This window comes from Dipodomys spectabilis, unplaced genomic scaffold (assembly GCF_019054845.1).
Source record: "Dipodomys spectabilis isolate Male_0828 unplaced genomic scaffold, ASM1905484v1 ptg000252l, whole genome shotgun sequence".
Lineage (NCBI taxonomy): Eukaryota > Metazoa > Chordata > Mammalia > Rodentia > Heteromyidae > Dipodomys > Dipodomys spectabilis.
In genome coordinates, this window is record NW_024870929.1 from 666,359 (window position 1) to 690,232 (window position 23,874).

At 43.7% G+C, this 23,874-nt stretch overlaps 1 protein-coding gene across 1 annotated transcript in view; it reads right to left on the reverse strand.

The window, feature by feature from the left end:
- Nucleotides 1-23,874, reverse strand: part of Sox5 (SRY-box transcription factor 5) — a 383,729-nt gene that overhangs the window by 59,283 nt on the left and 300,572 nt on the right. Inside the window, exon 9 of the mRNA XM_042699480.1 lies at nucleotides 6,894-7,040. Within this exon, the coding sequence (XP_042555414.1) occupies nucleotides 6,894-7,040 (147 nt within the window). The remainder of the gene's footprint in view (nucleotides 1-6,893; nucleotides 7,041-23,874) is intronic.

A 23,874-nucleotide genomic window follows, 5' to 3' on the forward strand; every position in this document is an offset into this window, starting at 1 on the left:
CTTTTGTATTTTGCCTTCCATCTCATTTGGCAGTGTAAAATGCTAGCACAAGTTACTACATATGCCTCCAATCCCCTCCAGAACTTCTTCCCTGCAGATCTGTGTGCATGGCTGTATTGACTCCCACCAGAACGACGTGCCGTACAGCAAGAAATGGGGCTGTGGCTGAGCCACCGGCACCGTAAGTATTACGCACAGAAGCACCAAGTTGGAAGAAAGATCTGAGTTTCTGTGCTCGTGAACGTGGACCAGAAAACAATCGCGTAACAGGTCCTGAGCTCGGGGCTGGGCCATCTTTGGTATGAGGGCACTGGAAGCAAAAAGCATTGTGATTGTGGCTGGTCAGCTGGTTACAGCCAGTGCTTAGCCTTGTCAGAGACATTTGTTGTTTTATTTTTTTCCCCCTTGTTCATAAGCTCCAAGGCGCTACTGCTGTGCAAATGGGAACACCACTGTCAGAAATATTTCAAAAGAACAACAGAAAAAAAAACCGGGTCTGGGCGATCTGTGTGTTCTTGCCATTGACAGGGACGCAGCTGTGAGTGGGGGGAGGGGGCATAGCAAGGTCGTGCCAAGGTTAAACTCCAGGCACCCAGGAATTCGCTCTTGTCATCAGCTTTTCAAATGAACTCTTCTTGGTGGCTGCAGACAATACAGAGGTCACCATCCACCATCAGGGGGCATATTTTGTAGCAATATTTACAAGTTGCACTTTGAATTTTCCCAAGAGGTGGCTAGTTTTTCAATGGCAAGAAAAAAAATAAATAAAAGAGACCCATAAAACGTAAGATACGATATTTCCAGGTTTCGTTTGCCTGTGATATGAGGCTCTCTCGATCAGCTACAATTAACAGACTCTCAGATCAAATAATTGTCTCTAAGTCTGTTCCTGGTTCTATTATTACTACTTTTATTTAGTTATTTTTTTTTTTTTTTGCCAGTCCTGAGGCTTGAACTGAGTTCAGGGTCTGTGCACTGACCCTGAGCATCGCTGTGCTCAAGGCTGGCGCTCTACCACTTGAGCCGCAGCACCACTTCTGGTTTTCTGGTGGTTCATTGGAGATAAGAGACTCGTGGATTTTCCTGCCGGGGCTGGCTTTGAACTGTGATCCTCAGATCTCAGCCTCCTGAGTAGCTGGGATGACAGGCGGGAGCCACCAGGGCACGGCTTATTATTGCTATTTTAAGTAATGTGTTCCAAGAAAAGAAATGTGTCAAAGATCAAGTACTTCATAGAATTATTTAGGTTCTTAACAGACTGCATAGACAGACAGAGAATCTAGTTAAATAAACAGTATGTTGAACCAATTGGAAAGCTAATGAATACATCACGTAACAGAGTGTTGCGCCAAGGAACCTGAGCTACGAAAGCAGATTTACTATGTTGATGCCACGTTATTGCAGATGCGATGCCAGTTCCAGCACTGCTGAGCAGCACCTTAATCAGAAACCTACTCTTAATACAAACAGGCGGAATTGTTTTAAAATGTCCCACGCCATGGTGTCTCCTATTCACCCAGGTTCAAAATGCCAGACTTCTGCTCACGGTTCTTTGCCAATATTTAGCTGTAAGCTTGGTGGTAAAGACACTTGAGCCCTGGAAATATTTGTCAACAGTGAAATATATTTGCTTGAATTGTTCCATTTTTTTTTTTTTTTTGGTGATGGTTGTGGGGCCTGAACTCTGGGCCTGGGCGCTGTCCCTGAGCTCTTCAGCTCAAGGCTAGCGCTCTACCCCTTGAGCCACAGCGCCACTTCCGGATTTTTCTGCTTCTCGGGTGCTGAGGAATCGAACCCAGGGCCTCATGCATGCGAGGCAAGCGCTCTACCACTGAGCCACCTGGTCCCCCTGAGTTGTTCTATTTTTTTTAAAAAAATAGGGGACAATTTTTAATGATGGCTAAAGAGATAAGTGTATGGATATGATTCGATCCTAACTGCTTAGGAATATCCAGGATCGGAAGATGGTTTGATTCCGTGTGAAGCCATCTTCCATGAAGGCCTAAGTGCTAGAGGAAACATACAGCTGTATCTGGTTGGTGACTACGAAAATGAAGGCATTAGCAATTCTCTGGGGATGATGCAAACAGTCCACAAACCAGTGAAGTTCAGGGCCACACAAGCCAAGAAGCCTCACACCTTCTGAAAGGCAGAGTTTGAATAGACCAGCTCTCCTTTCGTGTGCTCTTTCTTTCTTTCTTTTTTAAATTTTTTCTTCTTTTCACATTTCCAGGGTGCAGTTTCTCGAGGTCCACTCTGAGTTCTCTTCTAAAGGTTTCTTTATCATTTAATATTATAAATAATTATGTTCCCAGGCGGCAGTTCAAAGCTCACTGCTGCACTTGTACTACACCCCCCGGGCGGGTCAGGTGACCTTTCTCCCAATTCTGCTCTCTCTGATCCCGAGGACAGACAAAGTGATGTGTCTGTCACACGCCATTACCATTAGAACAGAATCTTGTTCTTTTATTACAACTGAACTCCGCCAGATTTCTCAGCAGGAATGCTAAGTGAAATCAATGTCTTGGATTTCCAGGCTGAGCTTGGGGTCAGAGACACTCTATCATTTCTCGGTATTATTCTTCCTTTCACAGCCTCACAGTCCCCTCGCCTCCAACTGGCACACAGCAGATTAAAAACAGCAGGCCATAGAAGACTCATGCTGCCCAGTTTTACAGTCTTTGGAAACTCCTCCTTTTGATCTCCCTCTCTCCCCCCCCCCCTTTTATTTTTTGCAAATTGCAAATAAGTTTTGTTTATGGGAGCTAAGGCAAAAGGCACATCCAGGAAGGGGGGCAGGTGATAAAACTCAGAGAAAGAAATCACTTGATTTTTGACAGCTGTCAGCAAGATCGCTGTGCCTAGAGGAGCTCCCGGATAGAACTTCCCATGCCATTGTTCCAAACAGCAAACGTCCTTTATTATTTCAACCATCGCGTCAGGGGATGGTTAATGCTGAGCTCTCAGGTGATATGGGACTGTTCTAGACTAATAGAGATATGAAACAAAAATGACCTATAAAGCATTCAGCGATGTCCGTACCTCCCGCAGGACACTCATACTTGATTCTTTAAAAAAAAACCCTTCACGCTCTCATGTAGAAATGTTGGTCTCGGGTGATGAGAATACCAATTCACAGGTTGTCCTGGGCCTTTCTTTATTCACTGAGTGGGTGGGGTGTGCTTCATGAAAATGACAGAGATGATATTAACTGGGCGTGGCTGTTTTTGTTGTAATTTACTTTGTTTTGTGCTGGTACTGGGGGCTTGAACTTAGACCTTTTTGCTCTTAGCTTTCTTAATCAAGGCTGGTGCTCTACTGCTTGACCCACACTTCCATGTCTGGTTTTTTGGGAGGGTAAGATGAGTCTCATGGACTTTGATGCCTAGGTCTGGCTTTGAATCAGTATCCCCTGAGGAGTGACTAGAATTTCAAGGGAGAGCCATCAGCACCCAGCTAGCATGGATATTTTGTGTGTGTGTGTGTGGGGGGTGTGAGTACTTGGGCTTGAACTCGGGTCCTAGGTGCTACCACTTAGCTCTTTTGCTCAAGGCTAGTACTCTACCACTTGAGGCACAGCGCCACTTCTGGCTTTTCTGATGGGACTGAGGAATCGCACTTAGGGCTTCACACATGCTAGGCGAGTACTCTACCAATGAGCCACAGTCCAACCCCTGAAGACTAATTTTAAAAACTGATTGGACTCCAGAGCTAAACTTTAAATTATATTTCTAAATTATATGCAATCCAGGCAATAGAAGCAATCATTCAGATTGAATAGATGGAGGTATAAAATTGTAACCTGGGACCAAACTTTTAACATGAACCAAACAACTGAACTCTTGTGTGCTGACTACATGTGGTGGCGATGCCTAAGGGAATATACTGCCTTGTCGCTCATAAAAATGTTTCCTATCTATGGCAAAACAAACCTTCTGCGATTGGCCAGTGTTACCTCAGAAAGAATCAGTCAACATTTGGATGGATAGTTGGATGGATGGATGGATGGGTGGATGGATGAAACGATGGATGGATGGATGGATAGTTGGATGGATGGATGGATGGATAGTTGGATGGATGGATGGATGGATGGGTGGATGGATGGATGGATGGATGGGTGGATGGATGGATGAAAGGATGGATGGATGGATGGATGGATGGATGGATAGTTGGATGGATGGATGGATCGGTGGATGGATGGATGGATGGATGGATGAATAGATGAGCAGATGGATGGATGAGGAGGTACATGGCTAGGTGGCTGGATAAGTGGATGGCTAGGTGGATGGATGAGTAAATAGATGGTTGGGTGGATGGATGGGTGGATGACTGAGAGATGGATGGATGGATGGATGGATGAATGACTGGATACATACATGGATGGCTAGATGGGTAGATGGGTGGATAGATGGATGGATAATTGTATGAATAGATAGATGGGTAGCTGGGTGGAGAGATGGCTGGCTAGCTGAATGAATGAATGAGTGAATAAACAATGAACAGGAACGAGTGGACAAGACTGTTTGACATTCAAAACTTCCTAATTATTTGTAGAAGTGATTTGGTGAGAAGATATTCCTGATACAAAGACTAAGAAATAAACAAATCTGCTCATCAATGTAAAAGTGATCGACATGCTACCCTAAAATCCTAATGTGTGATGCCCTATTGTAAAGCCTCTTCATGAAACATGGCGTCTGCACTAGCAAATCCAAGGAAAGAAACAGAGTACGGTAAGGCTTCCATGTCACGCTGTGCTCGAAGTCAGCCTGTCTGTGCAACACATTACAACTGCTGGCCCGTGGAGACGCCGAAATACCACTGCCTTAGAACTCAACTTCATCCCATAAATGTTACCATGATCACCCTGTTTGAAAAAAAATCTACGCACTGCTGCGATTAGCGAGCAAAGCAGGCCGGGGCTTGGACTTGAACATTCAGCGCAGACTAAGGGATGTCACTGCACAGCTCAAACAGGACTTCAAAGGGGTGTGTGGCTCGCCTCTCCTGTCCCTGGGAGGCAAGGCGCTTCACTGTGGATTTTCACACATTGCCGGCAGTCATGGTGCACGGTCTTTGTCTACATCATGCTGGAGTCCCAAATGGACTTCTCATTTAACCACACAGAAAGGGAGCTGGGCATTGTGGGAGAATGGAGGGTTTTACGGGAGCATCCTTCACTAGCCAGTTGGATGGAGAAAGACTATTTTTACTTGTTGGACTTCTTTTCCCTCACATTATTTCTTATAATTCATTTATCTGGTGCGTTTCGTGTGTGTGTGTGTGTGTGTGTGTGTGTGTGCGCGTGCGCGCGCGTGTGTGCACAGACTAGTATTGGGACTTGAACTCAGCGCCTCTCCCTTTTTTATGGGTTTTGTCTTTTTTTTTTTTTGCTCAAGATTGGAGCTTTACCTCTTGAGCCACACCTCCACTGCTGGGTTTTTGGTAGTTCACTGGTGACAAAGAGTTTCGCAGACTTTTCTACTCAGGCTTGCTTTGGACCAAGAGTCTCAGAACTCAGCTTCCTGAGTATGGAGGATTCCAAGCTTGTGTGTTCCCTTCAACTACTGTGTCTACTCTGATCCAAATCATTTTAGGAGATCGCTGCAATCCATGGAATGCAGAAGGGAGGCAAACTTGATAGGAAAACGTACTATTGGGTGCTGAATTAACGTTCAGTTTCCCACTTGATGTTTTCTAGTATAGTTGGACTACTAGGAGAGAGTCTCGGCAAGGGGAAACTGTGTGGTCATTCTGCCCGCTTTCACAGGAAGCTTAATGTATTCACAGAATGTAATGTAAGTTCAACAAATGCAAACACATTTCACATCTATTTCTCTGCTTCTCCCTGAGACACATACATTAAGACAAAATGGTTTCTAAACAGTCTCACTTCTAACACTATTATTATCTTTATTTTCATTACACGATAATCTCAGTGGATGAGTGAAGAATCTGTATCTAAAATTGCAACGATGCTATTCCACATTATAACAGTTATTGATATTTCATTTTAAAAACACTCCATATGTCCTAATCCTACTATTTCAATCGCTCCTTCATTGGCAAACACAATCACTGGTGACTGAAGATAGGCTCCTCCAACATATTCTAACTATGTACTTCATAAAGCTCATTATTGTGGACCATGCAGTATGATTACTTGGCTGTTTTGTACAAATACCTTTCTTTTTCTTTCTTTTCTGTGTAGGAACTAGAGCTTGAGTGCAGGTCCTTAGCTTGTTCACTTTTTTACTCTATTACCTGAGCCACAGCTCCACTTCTGGGTATTTGTTAGTTGACTGGAGATAAGAGATCCTCGTGGCTTTCCTATCTGAGCTGTGATCCTTAGATCTCAGTCTCCCGATTGGCTGGGATTACAGGTGTGAGCTACGAGCATAGGTATCTACTGTTAAGACTGGCAGTCATGTCTTAAATCACTGTATCTCACATATGTTCTGGGGGGATTTTTTTTTTTTTGGTCATGGGGCTTGAACCCTGGGCCTGGGCGCTGTCCCTGAGCTCTTTCACTCAAGGCTGGCGCTCTACCATGTGAGCCACAGTACCGCTTCTTGTTCTCTGGGTGGTTCATGGGAGGTAAGAGTCTCACGGACTTTCCAGCCCGGGCTGGCTTTGAACTGCGATCCTCAGATCTCAGCCTCCTGAGTCGCTGGGATGGCAGGCGGGAGCCACTGGGCCCTGCTTCTCACCTCTGTTTGTTGTAGCCGTGCTACATCTCTGCTTGCTGAACAAAGCCATGATTGAAAGCAGACCCCTATGTTTCCGCACAGGTGTCCTGGACATTTCCCTGGGCTCCCAGTCTAGCTGGCCGGCCACAGCCCGCCGATAAGCCCCTGCGGGTGGGTCGTGAAACGCTTCGTGGACACAGGTACCTTGCTTTTGGGCGGCGGGGTGCTTGTGCTCTTGTCGGTGTGAATGCTGGTAGGAGATACAGAAGCACCGAGGTTGGCCTGGGCTAAGCCGGGCAGCTTCCCTGCTGGTGACACTTGCATGGCGGCTAGCTGGGCAGCATACAACTGCTGTGGGGGGAGAGAGAGCGAGAGGAGGCGCCCGTCAGTAATGCACCCATGCACCTCGGGACTCCACGCACCCCGGCTTTCCTCCGGGTGGTGCTGTGCATGTCCGGAGATGCTGAAGGAAAGAGCTGGTACCTCAGTGAGGCCATCTTACAGCCCAGGGAGCAGGGAGAGAGAGGAGAGGGCCACCTGGAAGGAACGGGCATCGCCCTGTCCTGATGCAAAGTGAGCAGACTCATCGCCAGTGTCCATGGAAGGGGCAGCAGCCTCGCTCCCCGGCCCCCTCCGCCTAACGCTCCCCACTGCGCTACTGCAAATGTGTAATACACTGCATCATAAAAGAATCCACAGTCCCAGTGGCTTCCTTATTTCCCCTACCCATCTCATCCCCCTGATCATCTTTAACTTATTGAAATGGGTCACCACCACCATTTTTCTGAGCATTCATGGTACCACAATACAGGCAATAAGAAAAAGAAGAACTAGAAGTATTGGAACAGCGTTGTCTGGTCAGGCTACTTACACTGATAAATACACACACACACACACACACACACACACACACACTCACAATAGATATAAACTGGGATGCTTGCCAGGAGTTCACTTTACTTCCTGATATAAACAGAGACAAATTTCAAATTATCTTGAGGGGTGGACTTTTAAAGGAAACTCTCTAAGATATACATGCTTCCACTCAGCCGGCACTTAATAATTCTTATTAAGTAACCAAGTAAAGGGTCTTGAGCAAATGGTTAATAAATTAAAAGAAAATTTTACTTTTGCAGCGATAGATAGCCTTCTGAGTCGGTGGAATCCTATTCAAATAATCATATCTCACACTGAGATTAATACTCTAGAGATCTTCATTTAGTACTCTGCGAAGGTTTTAACAGTCTTGGTGGGAAAGAAGTTATTACACTTTACAACACACATGCAAATAGATGCATCCAATAGATACGTCCTCCGATCCATTTGTCTTGAGATTCCATGGGTACCTTTTACCATAGTAGTTGGAACTTCTGTAATAACACAACTTATATAAAGAAGAATCGCTCTTCAGTGAACTAATGTGAAATACTCCCGTAAGTGACTTGATTTTTTTTTCAGAAGAAAATCTTTTTTATTTTTGTTGCCAGCACTGGGTCTTAAACCCAGGGTCTAGGTGTCTGTGGGTTAACTTTTTTGCTCAAGGCTGAAGCTCTATGATTTGAGCCACACCTCCACTTCTGGCTTTCGTTTTTAATAGTTAATTGGAGTCTCACAGAGTTTATCTTAATCCTGAGATCTCAGACTACTGAGCAGCTAGGATTACAAGTATAAGCATCGGTGCCCAGCCGAAGGAGAAATTTCAAGGGATGAAATTTCACAAGGGTTGTCACAGATTCTTAGACGCAGTATAAATGATCCAATGGAAATGGAACCAGCATATATCTACCAGAAAATATGTATATACTGCTTACAGTTTTCAGGTATTATGATCTAAATGAAGAGAAGGCTGACGTGATTATAAGCTCTTTTCTAGAGAAAGAATGAACAATTTTAGTAAGATATAATTAAATTTACTAAATTTACAGGAGGTTTTGTATTAGAATAATGATTTCTTTTATTCCATTCAATCAGAAAGGACTAGATTTCACTCCCAAGTCTTAGATTACATGAAGACTCAAAAAGGTAATTCACTTCAAATATGAAGACTTGCGGAGTTTACTCCTTTTTTAAAAAAATAAGGTCAGAATTGATATATTTTTCTCAACTTGATAAAAAATGAGTGATAGGTAATATAATCCATGATTAGAAGAGGAATTTTTCTGTCACTTTTCTGAATTGTTTATGAAACCATTTATAACATAACTGTGCCCTAGGGGATTAGCTTTCCAAGTTAAAAATACGCACAGTAAAACGCATGAACTGATCATCTTTTTTTAAAATTACACATTTAAACTGACTCAGTAACAATATCATGTCCTGTAAGTTTCACATTGTAGGAATATTGTATCTTTCTCCTTGAAAATGATTCCTGTAGGCATGATTACATTTCTTAAGGTATTTTTTAAAAGCCTATTTCTGGTTCAGCATACATAAAAAAATTAAGATTTTTCCAAGTTACTAGAGAAGAAATGTGATATTCAAACATCTATAGGAATGACAAAAAAAAAAACGTGAGCAAAAGCAGTTCTTCCCAATCACTGCATTTGGAATTCTGAATTGGAAACACACATTATTTGACTCCTGAGGAGTTCACACTATGGAAAAGAAAAAATATTCCCTGCATTGTTTAGATAATAGAATAGTTAGATCAAGTCCTTGTGAAAGGCGATTTAGTGATGGGCAACTTCCAAAGGAAGAAAACTTACTCATGAAAAAAGAAAATCACATATACTCAGAACTTTTGTTCTTTCATTTAAAGGTAAAAGGGGGTGCATACTTCGGATTTGGTTTTCAAAAGCAACATGTTCTCTTGCTCGAATAAACGTATGATTTCAGCATTTTGTGGCCCTAGACATGCCAGCTCCTAGTGAGAGCCACTGCAGCCCCAGACAGATGTGAACTGTAGAGACTGCGGTGTCTTCTACACACAGCCACCTAAGCTTCATCTGTTTCCAGAGTGATCACCAGAATTTACTCTCTCCCATGGACGCCAAAGCAGGGCGACGCCATGAGCTAATGTAGAGGGAATTCACATAGACGTGAATACGTGGCTATGGATATGTGTATGCGTACCTACATCTCCATGGGGTACACGAATACAAACTCTACACGTAGTCACATGTAGAGGGGAGGGCTGGGGTGGGGAGAGGCGGGGGAGAAAGAGGAACTGTCCTCATAATCTGACTTGTGGAATGGAAACCCCTTTGTATGACTCGGGTCAAGTTTTAAAGGAGGTGACAGGAGCCATATTTGAACCTGTATGGACTGTTACTCTTTGGGGCTGGGATGTGGGAATAGTATGATGGTATTTGGACAATGGTTGTTACGTCACCGTGAAATACAATAGTGAGATGTGAACCTTTTCGAGAAGGTGCTAGTTTTACGTACGTATGTTAAGGAAGGACTTTCCAGTGTTAGGAGAGACGCTACAAAAAACAGCCTATTGAAATTCTAACGTGAACCCCACATTAATTGTAGAGATGGTAAATTTCTGCCATTCCGTCCTTAATAGCATATTTTCCCCAAATTGCTAGAAACACAGCTTCTCCACTGGCTGTGAGCCTGGTGTCGCACTGCCATCTGGAGAATTTGGAATCAGAAACTTAGGCACTGACAAAAATATCTACCATTAATTTGTTGTGCCAAACTGTTCACTCCGTGGTAAGTAAACTCCTTGAAGGCAGGGTGGAAATCTGCCGCTATAGTGCTTTCCCCCAACGAAAAATAGAACTGGCAAGAGCAGAAATTAACAGTAAAATATCATCATTAAGTAATATCATTTATTGCTAACCTACACAGAACTCTGGTCTACCCTTAACGTATATATTACATGATCGTTCTACTGTTAGCGAATGAGTTTGGTTCATCAGTAATGCTGATAAGTCCACGTTCATCAGTTTTATTTAGTTAGGAGAGCAGAGAAATATAAATTTAAACATGTGGGATTAGTAGAATAGTGACAGCGCACATGTTTAGCCAGAGTGAAGGCCTGAGTTCAAACCTTAGTACTAACTTTTAAAAAGAAATTTAAAAAAATCTCAGGCTGGGTGCTGGTGGCTCACACCTGTCAGCCTAGCTACTCAGGAGGCTGAGATCTGAGGATCACAGTTTGAAGTCAGCCTGAGCAGCAAAGTCTGTGAGATGTATCTCCAATTAACTAACAAAAAAAAAAGCAAAGGAAAGAGTTGGAAGTAGAGCTGTGGCACAAATAGTAAGAGCACTCTCCTTGAACAACAACAACAAAACCCCTCAAAGATAGAGCCCTAAATCCAAACACACACACACACACACACACACACACACTCACGCACGCACACACACACGCACACACACACACACGTGCACACACACACACGCACACACACAATCTTAGCATAAGAGAACAAGGTATTCCAATACACTTCTTGTAATCAAGAAAATATTTCATGAATTACTTTGGAAATATGAACAGAAAAAAAAATAGGTGAAGACTTGAAAAGGTTGGAGAGAAGGAGAAAATTAGGTGAAGAAAAAATTAAGACCATCTTTCTAATTTAAAAAGTCGATTACTTTTCAAAAGACTACACAGCCGAAATTTAAACGTGCACATTCTTAAATATTTTGAAAAGAAAAAGGAGAAATGCCTCCTTTGAGGCAAATAAATGTATTTAATGCAGAACCTATAATGTCACTTTCTTGGGAGTAAAGGGCAGTTAGGAGGAGGTATGGTTGTGGGTTTTTTTGTTTTGCTTTTTGTTTTTAATACGTTTCTTATTGTGAAAATATTGTACAGAAGGCTTACAATCACACGAGCAAGGTGATGAGTGCGTTTCTTATCGAGGATTGTTCCCTCCTCCTCTGTTTGTCCCCTACCATCCCTTCCCTCCCCCCTCCCCCCCTCTTCTTTGGTATCATATCTCCCTCCCACTTCCCTTTCCTCTTCCCCCCTCTTCTTTGGTATCATATCTCCCTCCCACTTCCCTTTCCTCTTCCCTCCCTGCTTCCCTTCTTCTCCCTTTCCTTTCTTTTTTTCCTCTTTTCTTTATTCATCAATCAACACCTCCCCAACTCTACCCTAGGCCCTCATGACCACCATTCTGTTTTTTCTTGTATGAGTTCAACTTCAAATATAACTGAGATTCCATTTGTCTGTCTACACTTGGATTATGTCACCTAATGAACATGCCGCCCTCCAGATCTGTCCCCCGCCCCCGTTGTGGAAAATGACAAGGCTGCATTCTTTTTGAAGGCTGAATAGTATTCGAGAGAGAGAGAGAGAGAGAGAGAGAGAGAGAGAGAGAGAGAGAGAGATATCCTTTCTACATCAATGTGACTATGTGTGAGTACTGAAGGCTTCAGCGGACACAGCACAGCAGATATCTTTTCAACAGTCAGGTATCATTTCCACTGGATATGTTCCCAGAACTGGGATTGCTGGATCTTTCCAGCCTCCCTTTTGTATACTCAGATAAACACATAGGAGACAGAGACCATGGGAGGTCCAGTCCTTTGCCCTGGTGGGGGGGGGGGGAACAGCAGTGTTATAAGACAATGTCTCCCTCTACTTCAGGCATGAGGTGGGAGTTGGGGCAAGTCAGCATCACCATGGAGGTCTAGTGCATCATGCTCACCATCTGCACAATACTTTCATTTTCCTATTCTTTTCTTTTGTCAATCGTGGGGCTTGAACTCAGGGCCTGGGTTCTGTCCCTGAGCGCTTCAGCTCAAGGCTCTACCACTTGAGCCACAGCGCCACTTCAGGTTTTCTGGTGGTTCATTGGAGATCAGAGTCTCACGGACTTTCCTGCCCAGGCTGGCTTTGAACCGTTATCCTCAGATCTCAGCCTCCTGAGTAGCTGGGATGACAGGCGGGAGCCACAGGGTGCCCGGCTTATTTTCCTTTTTTAATAACTCCCCCTGGCCCTTCGATAGTGGCTAGTGCCATCATCCCCTGACACAGGGAAGATGGGTGAATTAAGCATTTTGGGAGGAAACCAACATCAGATTGTGACTGAGAAGAGTGTTTCCCTTGAGTTCTACATGATAAAATCATGGCAATTCCCAGAGGATTTGTCTGGAGTGTTGAGACTGCAAAAGCACTTCGTAACGGCTTTGATAAAGGAATGTTTGTCAGTATTTCTACAAGCAGAATCCTAGTCTCTTAATGGAATTTGATACAAATGGACTTGACAGACGTTAATATTTATTTCAGTGAGCACAATGAACATGGTTAATTCTCTCCAAGAATTTATATTGATAGAAGAGGAAAAAAAGCCTTTATGATTGATGTCTGATAGCCAGGGAAGTCCTCACTTAAAAATGAATAGGATTAGCCTGGTGCCAGGAGGTTGAGATCTGAGGATCACGGTTCGAAGTCAACCCAGGCTGGAAAGTCTGTGAGATTCATCTGGAATTAACTACCCAAAGAAATGGAGCCATGGTTCAAGTGGTAGAACACTAACTAGCCTTGAACAAAAATGTCCAGGAACAGCCACGAGGGCCAGGAGATCAAGCCCAAAGACGGGCGTAACAATCCAGTAGTTCTGTCAGTGGCTGCGGCTCCCGTCTGTGATCTTAACTGCTCAGGAGGCTGAGATACAGAGGATGATGGTTGGAGTCAAATCCATAAAACTCTCATCTCCAATTAGCCAAGCAAGAGCAGGAAAGGAGGTACAGCCCAAGCGATAGAACACCAGCCCAAAGAGAATAAAACTAAGCAAGAGAAGACAGGCCCTGGGTACAAGCAGCAGTACAGGCAAAAAAGAGAAAAGTCCTGGTTTCTAAAATTTTCAAAAGACCATTAGGGAGTTAAAATCTTGCTCATTTATAGAAACTTCCAGATTAAAGGTATATAAGAAATGGAATATTTGTGGATATATATATATACCTATATTTGTGTATATATTTACACAAAAAGTTTATCTTTGTATATACATACACACTCATATATACAAAGTATGCGGATACATATCATGTTCAATATTGAAAGCAGAGGTTTAACTTACATCTGTTATTACATAATCTATGTTTATAATAGTTTAATAGCTGCCTTAGAGTTTGAATAAAACCGCAAAAGATGTGTTAAATGTGAAAAGGTAGGAAAAGTATCTTTTTTCTCTTCATTTCTTTCCTTTAAGGGAAAGCGGAGAGGATGGCATTTGTGAGGGGAAAAGATTCAGAAAGCAATTTCAAGGCTCTATAAGTGTTATCTTTATAGCTTAATTTCAGCTTCTTAATGTAACTTAAATGCAGAGTTTAAAGTGAAACTAATGTACTGAAGAAAATCTTTCAAAACATATCCGCATGTTTCAATGTGGATAAATTTGCCTTGCACATTATTTTTTGGAATGTTGCTTCATAGGAGATTATCAGAGCAACTTGGGTTTAAACATAGACTTAGCCTAACTGTCAGCAGTACTTGTTTAGGTCCTTATGTTCTGTATAAAACAGCATGGTTTATTTCTGCTATTTGCTGAAATAGAAAAGCACATGCCCCATTGTATAAGTTAACCATTTATATACCAAGTTAAGGGATGGGATAATAAACCCTATTTCATTCTTCCATCTTGACAAACCTGAAAGTCAAAAGCACATGAGAGCTGGGTATGGTTGACGCACACCTGTAATCCTAGCTACTCAGGAGGCCAAGATCTGAGGCCTGAAGTTCAAAGCCAGCCTGGATATCCAAGTCCATGAGACTTGAACCAACAAACAAATAGCCAGAGGGGGAGGTGTGGTTTGAACGCTAGAGCACCAGCCTGGAGTGGAAAAAATTAGGTACCAAGAGCCTGATTTCAAGCCCCAGTACCAGCATTTAAAAAAAAAAAAGAGAGAGAAAATTCAAGCCATACTACCCTCAAAGCAGAAAATAATAAATACCAACAAGTTGGTTAGGGAATTGGAAGTCTTTGTACTGCTGGTAGAAATGTAATAGTCAGCCTTTGCTACGCAAAGTAAGTTGATGGTTATTTGTGAAACACAAACACACACACACACACACACACACACACACACACACACACACACCTTCTAGGCATAGGTAACACATTTGTTTATCCATTTACCCAATTGATGGATACCTGGATTGTTTCCAACGTTGGCTCTTATGAATAATCAGCCAGGAATATTCCAATACCAGTCTTTGTGTGCGTGTGTTTTTTCCTTCGTGGGTTCTTTTTTAATTTTTTTTTTATTTTTGGCTACTGAATTCCTAACATTGGGCTTGCTTAGTCACACACTTCATGAGTCATATGTACAAGTAAGTTCATGTTGACTTTTGGGAAGAACTGCCCAACTTCTTCCCTGGGACTAAACTGCTTTACAATTTTATTGTAAGACACAAGGGCTTCAGTTACTCTACGTTTTCATGAACACTTGGAACTGTCTGCATTTTTAATTATAACCATCATTCTTGTAGGTGGGAAATGGAATTTCACCATTGTGTGTGTGTGTGTGTGTGTGTGTGTGTGTGTGTGTGTGTGTTGGTCCTGGGGTTTGAACTTCAGGCCTGGGTACTGTCCTTAAACATTTCTGCTCAAGGCCACAGCTCCACTTCTGGCTTTTTTTTTTACAAGTTAATTGGAGATAAGAGGTTGAGGGACTTTCCTGCTCTGTGCTGGCTTCAAACTGTGATCCTCGTCAGATCCTAGCCTCCTGAGTAGCTAGGATTACAGGCGTGAGCCATTGGTGCCTGGCTGGCTTCCAGGGTGGTGTCAAATTTCATTTCTTTAATGACACTGAGTAGCTTTGAATGTGTTTAGTAGCTCTTCCTCGACCTTCTTCAATGAAATATGTATTTTGATCTTTCGCTCTGTTTTACCACATTGGGCTGACCTATTATTGAGTTAGGAATTTGAATTTGATTTTAAAGGGATCTGGTACATCTATGAACCAGATGGCTTCCTAACATTAAATAATAGAATCCAACCAGCGCATTTCTGCCCATCACAGCGCTCTCTCCCATCCACTTCCTCCACTTCACACAGTGAGTAATGCTTCTCATTTAATTTTCAAATTCCCTAGCAGGGAAGTGCAATGTGAGTTACTAGGGGCAATGTGGTGTATGTGTGTGTGTGTGTGTGTGTGTGTGTCCATTAAGGATTGTGTGCCAAGATCTGCCCGTGAGGGTTGATGGCTGTCATTAGCTAGGGAGATGAGGCCTGGAAAACATGCTGACTCAGCAGTGTGTGTGTGGGGGGGGGGGAGTGTCTCCCCCACAGAACCTAGCCTCTCAGATTGAGAGAGAGAAAGAGAGAGAGGGAGAGGCCGGGGAGGAAGGCCGTGGAAAGCGCTCCTGCCTAACTTTCTGGTCTAGCCTTGGTTTAACCAGAGCTGGTGTGAGCAGGTGGGAGGCGAGGATGGGTCTCCCTCTGTGGTCACAGTGCAGGTGAGGGGGAGGGGGGAGGGGGAGCCGGGCAGGTGGCTCAGTGGCAGAGCGCTCGCCTCGCATGCGTGTAAGGAGGCCCCGGGTTCGAGTCCTCAGGACCACAGACACAGGAAAAGCCGGAAGTGGTGCTGGGGCTCCAGTGGTAGAGCGCTAGCCTTGAGCCAAAGCAGCTCAGGGGCAGCGCCCAGGCTCTGAGTTCAAGACCCAGGACTGGCAAAAACAAGACAAAAGGAAGTGAGGCAGGAAGTTGTCTAAGGGAAGCGCAGAGGAGGGGCCGTGTCTGTACAGCGTCCCCTCCAGAGTCTCGGCTGGGCCAGGTGCATCCTTTGGGGACAGGGGTGCTCAAGGGCGTCTGGACCACAGCCTAATCCCTAGGGATTCCCTGCAGGGCGCCCACCCGGCCTCCCCAGGAGGAATTTCCATCGAAGCCACCCCAAGGGCATCATTGAGAAGCAAGGGTGTTGGAGCTGCTGGGCAGCCAACATTTGTGCTTGTAAGGACAGGATGCTGAGTGTCTGGGGACAGGCCCTCCCCCCCCCCCCCGCCCTCCCTCAAGGCTGGACACGAGGTGGGATTCCAAACACGGAGGAGGACAAGACACCAGAGGAAAAGAAAGGCATCCATGTCACGGAAGAAATGTCCTTAACCCCCAACCAAACTCCCCTTAACCACTCCCCTAATTGGAAGAAATGTCCTTAACCCCCAACCAAACTCCCCTTAACCACCCCCCCCAATCTGAACACAACCCCAAACAAAACAAAACCCCCTAAACAACACAGAAAAAAGAAAATGATAAAAAGAATTAAAACTCAAGGAAAAAGACAACCAGAGCCAGGTGAAAGCCCTTCCAGGTGGAAAATGTTAGGATGCCACACAAGCATCCGCAAGACTCGAAAGCAAATGGTTAGCTTGTGCTGCTGTGCGGGTTTACTGTTAAAACGCTAATGTAAGCCGGGCGCCGGTGGCTCCCGCCCATCATCCTAGCGACTCAGGAGGCTGAGATCTGCGGATGCAGGTTCAGAGCCAGCCAGGGCGAGAAAGCCTGTGAGACTCCTCAATGAATCACGAAGAGGGAAATCAAAATGAAACACAACAACAAAAATGGAAGTGGAGGAGAGGCTCAAAGTGGCAGAGTGCTAGCCTTGAGCAGCAAACAGCTCAGGGACAGAGCTCAGGTCCTGAGTTCAAGCCCCAGGACTGAAACGAAAACCAGCAAAAAATAACCCTACCTGTGATCCCAGAACTCAGGGTTCTAAGGTAGAAAGACTGCCAGTTGAAGGACAGCCTGGGTAATACAGCAAAGCAGAATTCAACCAAAAATAAAAACAGCAATTGCCAAAACATTTGTGAATATATATATATATATATAAAAACTAAAGTAGCATCTCTATAAAGTTGCTATCTGCAAATAGTAACACCTAGGTCATCTGTATTATATTATTATCTCTATTGTTTTATTCACGTTTGCTATGTGCGTTGTGGGGGTATTAGACCATCTATGAAGTCTGGGTTGGTGCAAGTAAAAAACCTGGGCATCTGCTAAAAATGAAAGGTGCCTTTGAACTTGCTCAAATTAGAGGACCTTCCCCCCCCCTCCCCGCCCCAGGTAGAAATGCTCGCATGCTGGGTTTTGTCACATAGCAGATTCTCAAGTGGATAAATAAGAACAAAAATCAAATGCCGTTGGCTTTTTTAAAAAGGCTTTCTTCATTTGATTATATTCTAATACATCATGAAAGATTTACAAAAAAAAAAAAAAGAGAGAGAGAGAAAACATTGTGACTTTTATCATGGAAACAGTTCCTTTAAGAACCAGATAGATTCTTTTTTTGCAGGAGTCACACAGAAAAATGCCAACTGATAGTTTATCTCCCCCCCCCCCCGCCCTCCCTCCCCGACTTTCTACGCCACAAGCAGTCTCTGTGCAGTGTGCAGTAATCCATTACAATATGCCAGAACATCTGCCTTCCCATATGAGGCATGACCTACTCAATTGACCCCTTTAAGACTGTTCCAGGCTTGTTGTTCATTACGGAGGGAGAATGAATCCTCTCCTTCTATTGCTGAGGTCGTCAACCTGTAAATATATCTCCATTTGGCAAGGTAAGGGGGGGGGGTAGTGGTTGGAGACTGGCCGGAAAGCTTGAATCTCTTTATACCCCAAGTAACTGTACTGATGTCTTTAATTAGTTTAATTTAGGGAGAAAAATAGCAACTGAAATTCCTTTCAAGCCAACTATAGGAAAAGAAATGCTTTTCCCCCCTAGGAGACAAAATATTTTCTTACCAAATATTTGGTATGTAATATAAAAACTCTGGGTTTTATTAAGTGTGCATGTTTGTGCGCGTGTGTGCACTGGTATTGGGGCTTGAACTCAGAACCCTGGGCACTATCTCTGAGCATTTTTTGCTCAAGGCTAGCACTCTACCACTGGAGCCACAGCTCCACTTCCAGCTATTTTGTGATCGACTAACTGGATGAGAGGTAAGACTCTTTTGAACTTTCCTACCAGACTACTCAACCATGATTCTCAGATCTCAGCCTCCTGAGCAGTTAGGGTTACAGGTTTGAGCCACAGCACTTGGCTATTAAGAGAATGTGTGTGTGTGTGTGTGTGTGTGTGTGTGTGTGTGTGTGTGTGTGTGTGTGTGTATTTAGTAGCAAACATTTTTCTAAGTTCATGATTGTGAAATCATTGTTCATTATTAAAGACCATGGGCAGAAATTGGAGGTAATAGCAATCTGTAAAAGTATTCTAACTCTAATGTAAAAAGAAGTTGACTGTCAGTTCACGTTAAACCAGACCGTATCTTACTTTGTCTGTGAGAAGATCATTCTTGGTTTCAGAGCAGATCCGGGCTGGATGCTTGGATACTGGTGTATAAATCGTAAGGAATTCAGGTCCTGTGACGGCTGTGTTTCTAGTGTGCTGATTGCTTTGCTGGGACTTGGAATGTTATGTCAGTGGAGTCCCGTGACAATTGTGTGGGTCGAGTGCGTGTGTGCGCGCGTGCACGCATGCGCGCATGTGTGTGTGTGTGCGCGCACATGCAAGTTTCAGGAACTTGTCAAATGCTGAACGATGAGTATGTGAGGATTACTTGCGTAATTCTCAGGCTCTGCGCTGTGGGTAATAATAATGCTCCTGTGGGAAGTTTGCTTTCCAAATATCAACTCAGGTACTGCGTTTATCTACCCTTCTGTGGAAGTGGAATCAAGGTGGATTTCTTCCATCTGAAGGCTAGGGGAAAGAGGGGGCATTTCCCCCAGATTTGGAGTGAACAGTGATAGATTCAAAGACTAGAAGTTGAAGGCTGTCAAGGGCGGAGATTTCTTGAATCCCTGGCAATAGAATTCTACTTCCTCTTTAATTTCTGAGGAGTGTGTGTGTGTGTGTGTGTGTGTGTGTGTGTGTGTGTGCGCGCGTGTGCACGCTGGTCCTGGAGCTTGATCTCAGGGCCTTTTGCTCAACTGTAGATCCCTACCACTTAAGCCACAGCTCCACTTCCAGCTTTTTTCAGGCGTTTATTGGAGATAAGATTGGCAACAGACTTTCTAACCTAAGCTGGCTCCAAACTGTAGCCCACAGATCTCAGCCTCCTGAGTAGCTAGGCTTATCAGCATGGATCAACAGAACCAACGCCTTGCTACTTCCCTATTAGCAAAATAGAGGACTTATTGGAGATTAAAAGACAAAAAGAAGCCTTCTGCTGGGCACAGGTGGCTCACACCTATAATTCTAGCTACTTTGGAGGCTGAGAACTGAGGATCAGGATTCAAAGACAGCTCTGGCAGGAAAGTCCGTGAGACTCTGATCTCCAATAAACCACCAGAAAACCAGGTGTGGCGCTGTGGCTCAAGTGGTAGAGCACCAGCCTTGAGCTGAAGAGCTGAGGGACAGTGCCCAGGCCCTGAGTTCAAACCCCCCAACCGACAAAAAGAAAAAAGAAAAAAGAATCCTCCCTTTTGTGGTTTACCTTTGCTTTTTCCCATCCCTTCTCCCACACTGTAACTCTTTAAGATGAAATAGTAATATTAGTGTAGATGTTTTTGGTGGATGTACTTTAGGATAATGAATGCAGATATAAAAATAAAACACTGTCATAGAATGATAGCCAGCCTGGGTAACAACCGGACTAATCAAAATCACATTAAGCTCGTAGGACTCGTACTGTGGGCCACACATCCATACATCCTATTCCTTAACGTTCTGTGGAGACCACTGAGGGCCAAAGTCGTGTGGAGGGGAGCAGAGCTGGGAATGAAGGCCGCCTCTTTCCACCGTCTACAGAACTCGTGCCCGTCAACCACTGCACTTTGTGAAGCTTTTTCTCTGGTTACTTTGATATCATGGGAATCTGTTGTGTTCTCAGATAGACAAGACAGGCAATCCTGATTTGTGCAATTCATGTAGGATTCCTGACGGGCCCTGGGGCCTTCTGGTAAATAGTATTATGGACTCAGAGCGGTCAAGAGTGAGAAGCGTCCAAGGAAAAACCTGTGTTCCTCTTGGCCGCTGCCAAGAGTTCTCCTCGCAATTCGTTTCTCCTCTCAAGAATTTTAGGATAAGCTGGGCAGTGGTAGCTCGCGCCTGTCATCCTAGCTACCCAGAAGGCTGACAGCTGAGAATCCCGGTTCAGTGTCAGCCGGGGCAAGAAAGTCAGGGAGACTCTTATCTCCAATTAACCAGCTAAATGTCAGGAGTGGAGCTGTTTGGTTCAAGTGGTAGCGTGCTAGCCTTGAGAGCAAAAAGCTAAGGGACAGTGGCTCAAGCCTTGAGTTCAAGCCCTAGAACTGCCCCCACCCCTCAAAAAAAAGAAGAATTTGAAAGAATGGTAGTCTATTACTGTCTTTGCCATTCACATTTAGAGTCATTCAAATGACTTATTAAGTGCCAGCTGTTTTTTTCCCCCCAAGACTTGGACTCTTCTCTAGAAGGAGAAATTCATGGAGGAAAAAACAAATGTCATAAAATGAAATGCAAAATTGCAAATGTATTAAATCCAATATTACAGCAGAGCACAGTCTCCTGAGATCAAGGGGCGGAGAATGATATCAAAGGTGGACCCAACACTATTGCAGTTGACGAAAAAGAAAAAACGTTACTGGTTTTGTAGTTCTGCAGTCCCTACAAGTTAAAGCATCTGGCTCTATCAACTCTGCCATTAGTGTCACTGTAATAGAGGGGATCGTGGTAATGCACCTCGAACTCATTTTTAACTAGAATAACGTTTCGCTCGTCACTCCTTGCATGACTTCAATTGATTCAAATCAATTACAGAATAAAACTTGGATACACAGTTTTCCACCTTGGGAGTCTCATTTAAATATTTGCTCTTCCATGTATAATTTGTACTAAGAATTTAATCATATCCAACTTTATTCCTTACTTCAATTTGAGGCCGTCAGCCTTGAGAATAATCTCTAGAACATTTGAAAAAGTAAGTCTAGCCAAAATGAGCCATTTGTACTACTCACAATTTAAAAAAAAAAACCTCTTAAATCAATTAAAATAAAACCAAAAGCAGGGCACTGGTTATTTCTCACCTGTAATTCTAGCAACTCAAGAGGCTGAGATGTGAGGATCATGGTTCGAAGCCAGCCTGGGCAGGAAAATTTGTAAGACTCTAAAGTATTGAAAAGCTAGAAGTAGAGCTGTGGCTCAACTGGTACAGAGTCGGCTCGCTCAGAGACAGCACCCAGGCCCAGAGTTCAAGCCATTTGCATGTACTATTAGCTGCTCCGACTTGGATAGGGTCTCTTCAATTGTCTAACGTATTCCAAAGTAATCAGAGAAAACAAGCAACTTAACTTTTGTTCTAGTGCTTTAAATCAGTTCTTCCCCTCTGAAAGCATGTATTGAGTTCCTGCCTTGTTCCAGATACTATTCTAGACATAGATGATCATCACAAGAAAAATCTACCTCTGCCTTCCTAGATAGTACTTTTACATTTCTCCAAGAATTTGATTGCCAGAGTTTAATCTATCATAAATCTTTCTAGTCTAGCCTAAGCTTTTTTTTTTTTTTAAAAAAAAGTGTGACTAGATATTATGTACAGCTATTTGTGACTAGGGATTGACATATTTTTGTCCAAGAACTGGTGTTTTGAAAGAACTGAAGTCATTACTAGGAATGGCTGATTGAGACACAACGCTGGCATGTGAGAGAAATTTGAACATGTTACACCGAATGTTATAAACCAGGGACACAAGGATTGATCATGTCTGATTTGACTTACAGCGTGGAGTACTTTTAATTGGCAGATTCAGAACGGCAGGACGTGAGGGGAAGGCGGAATGGGGCCACAGGAAATGGGGGTAGGGCAGGTACAGAGTTTCTGTTTGCAGCGATGAAACCATGCCTCAGACTAACAATGGTCCAGGCACTGACACTCTAACTGGCCTTGATGCTACTCAATTGTACACTTTAAAAAATAAATCACTAGCACGCGGACTTTATGTGATGCACATTTCAGTACAACGCAAAAGCTCACGGCTCAGAGGACTTAAATGAATCCTTGTTTTCCACAGCCACATCAGTGTTATCTCTGTAAGCAATTCTCCTCCTATTCTGCCCTCTTATTTTATTTAATTTAGTCATTTATTTTGCCAGTCCTGGGGCTTGAACTCGGGGTGTGGGCACTGTCCCTGAGCTGCTTTGGCTCAAGGCGAGCGCTCTCCTGCCTGAGCCACGGCGCCACTTCTGTCTTTTTCTGTGTCTGTGCTACTGAGGAATCGAACCCAGGGCTTCATGCATGCTAGGCGAGCACTCTACCACTGAGCGACCTGCCCAGTGCCCCCCCCCCCGCCCTCATTTTAGATGAAGAGATGTGCAGGGTGAAAAGAAATATTATTTGAAACTAAATGCAAGAGAAAGAGTGCCTGGTGTGAACTCAACCAAACCCAGCGATAACTTCTGGGGGAGAAGCTGGGAGATCAGGTCATCTTATCGCTCTCCACGGACTGGGGCAGAAAGCACCCCGTTCTTCCCCAGCCCCGGCAAAGGGTAGCGAGGTCTCCCTTCACGTTTCCATCCGCCGTCAAGGCTGGCTTCTTCTTTTCATGGTCAGATGACTGTTTATGAGCTCGGTCCTGTTTCAACTGTCACTCCTTCCATCCTGGCAAGATAGATGGGTTACACCAACCCCAACCTAAGTGACCTTTGGATGTGACAAGAGTTTTAGGTCAGCCTTGCTAAATGGAGGCCTCGCTGTACGGAGGCCTGCCTTGGGGTGAGATTTACAGTGAATTTATTATCTCCCAATGCCCTTTGGCTCACTTCCCACCATCAAACACCATGGCAGCCTTTGGAACAGGAAGAAATACATTAACTGGAATCTGAGCGTTTTAAAAGGTTACAGCTGCCCAAATATAATTTAATTTCATACTTGCCCTTTGAGGGTTTGGTGTATATTTTCATTTTATGACTGCAAATGATAAAGCTCTTAAGATTCCAGGCAATAAAAAGAGGGTGAAAAAAGTATTTTAAGAGGTAGAAGTCTATTTAGTCCATACTTGATGAGTGAAGTGACAAATTAGCTTTTTTTTTTGTTTAAAAATCATCGAACATTTCTCTTCTGTATTTGGATTATCTCTTCTTCTGATACTACATTGGGATGTCTGGTAGGAATCAATATGTGAACAGCAACCTCAGGTCTCAGGTTGGAAAATCAGGAAGGTAACAGAAAATGATAAGGATAAAATGAATCTGATTTAACATAAAAATATTTTTGTTCAGGGAGTAGTTCTTCTTTTCCTGTGTATCTATTTATTCGCCTTTTCACATCTGTTATTATCTCTCATTAATTGGGGACATACAT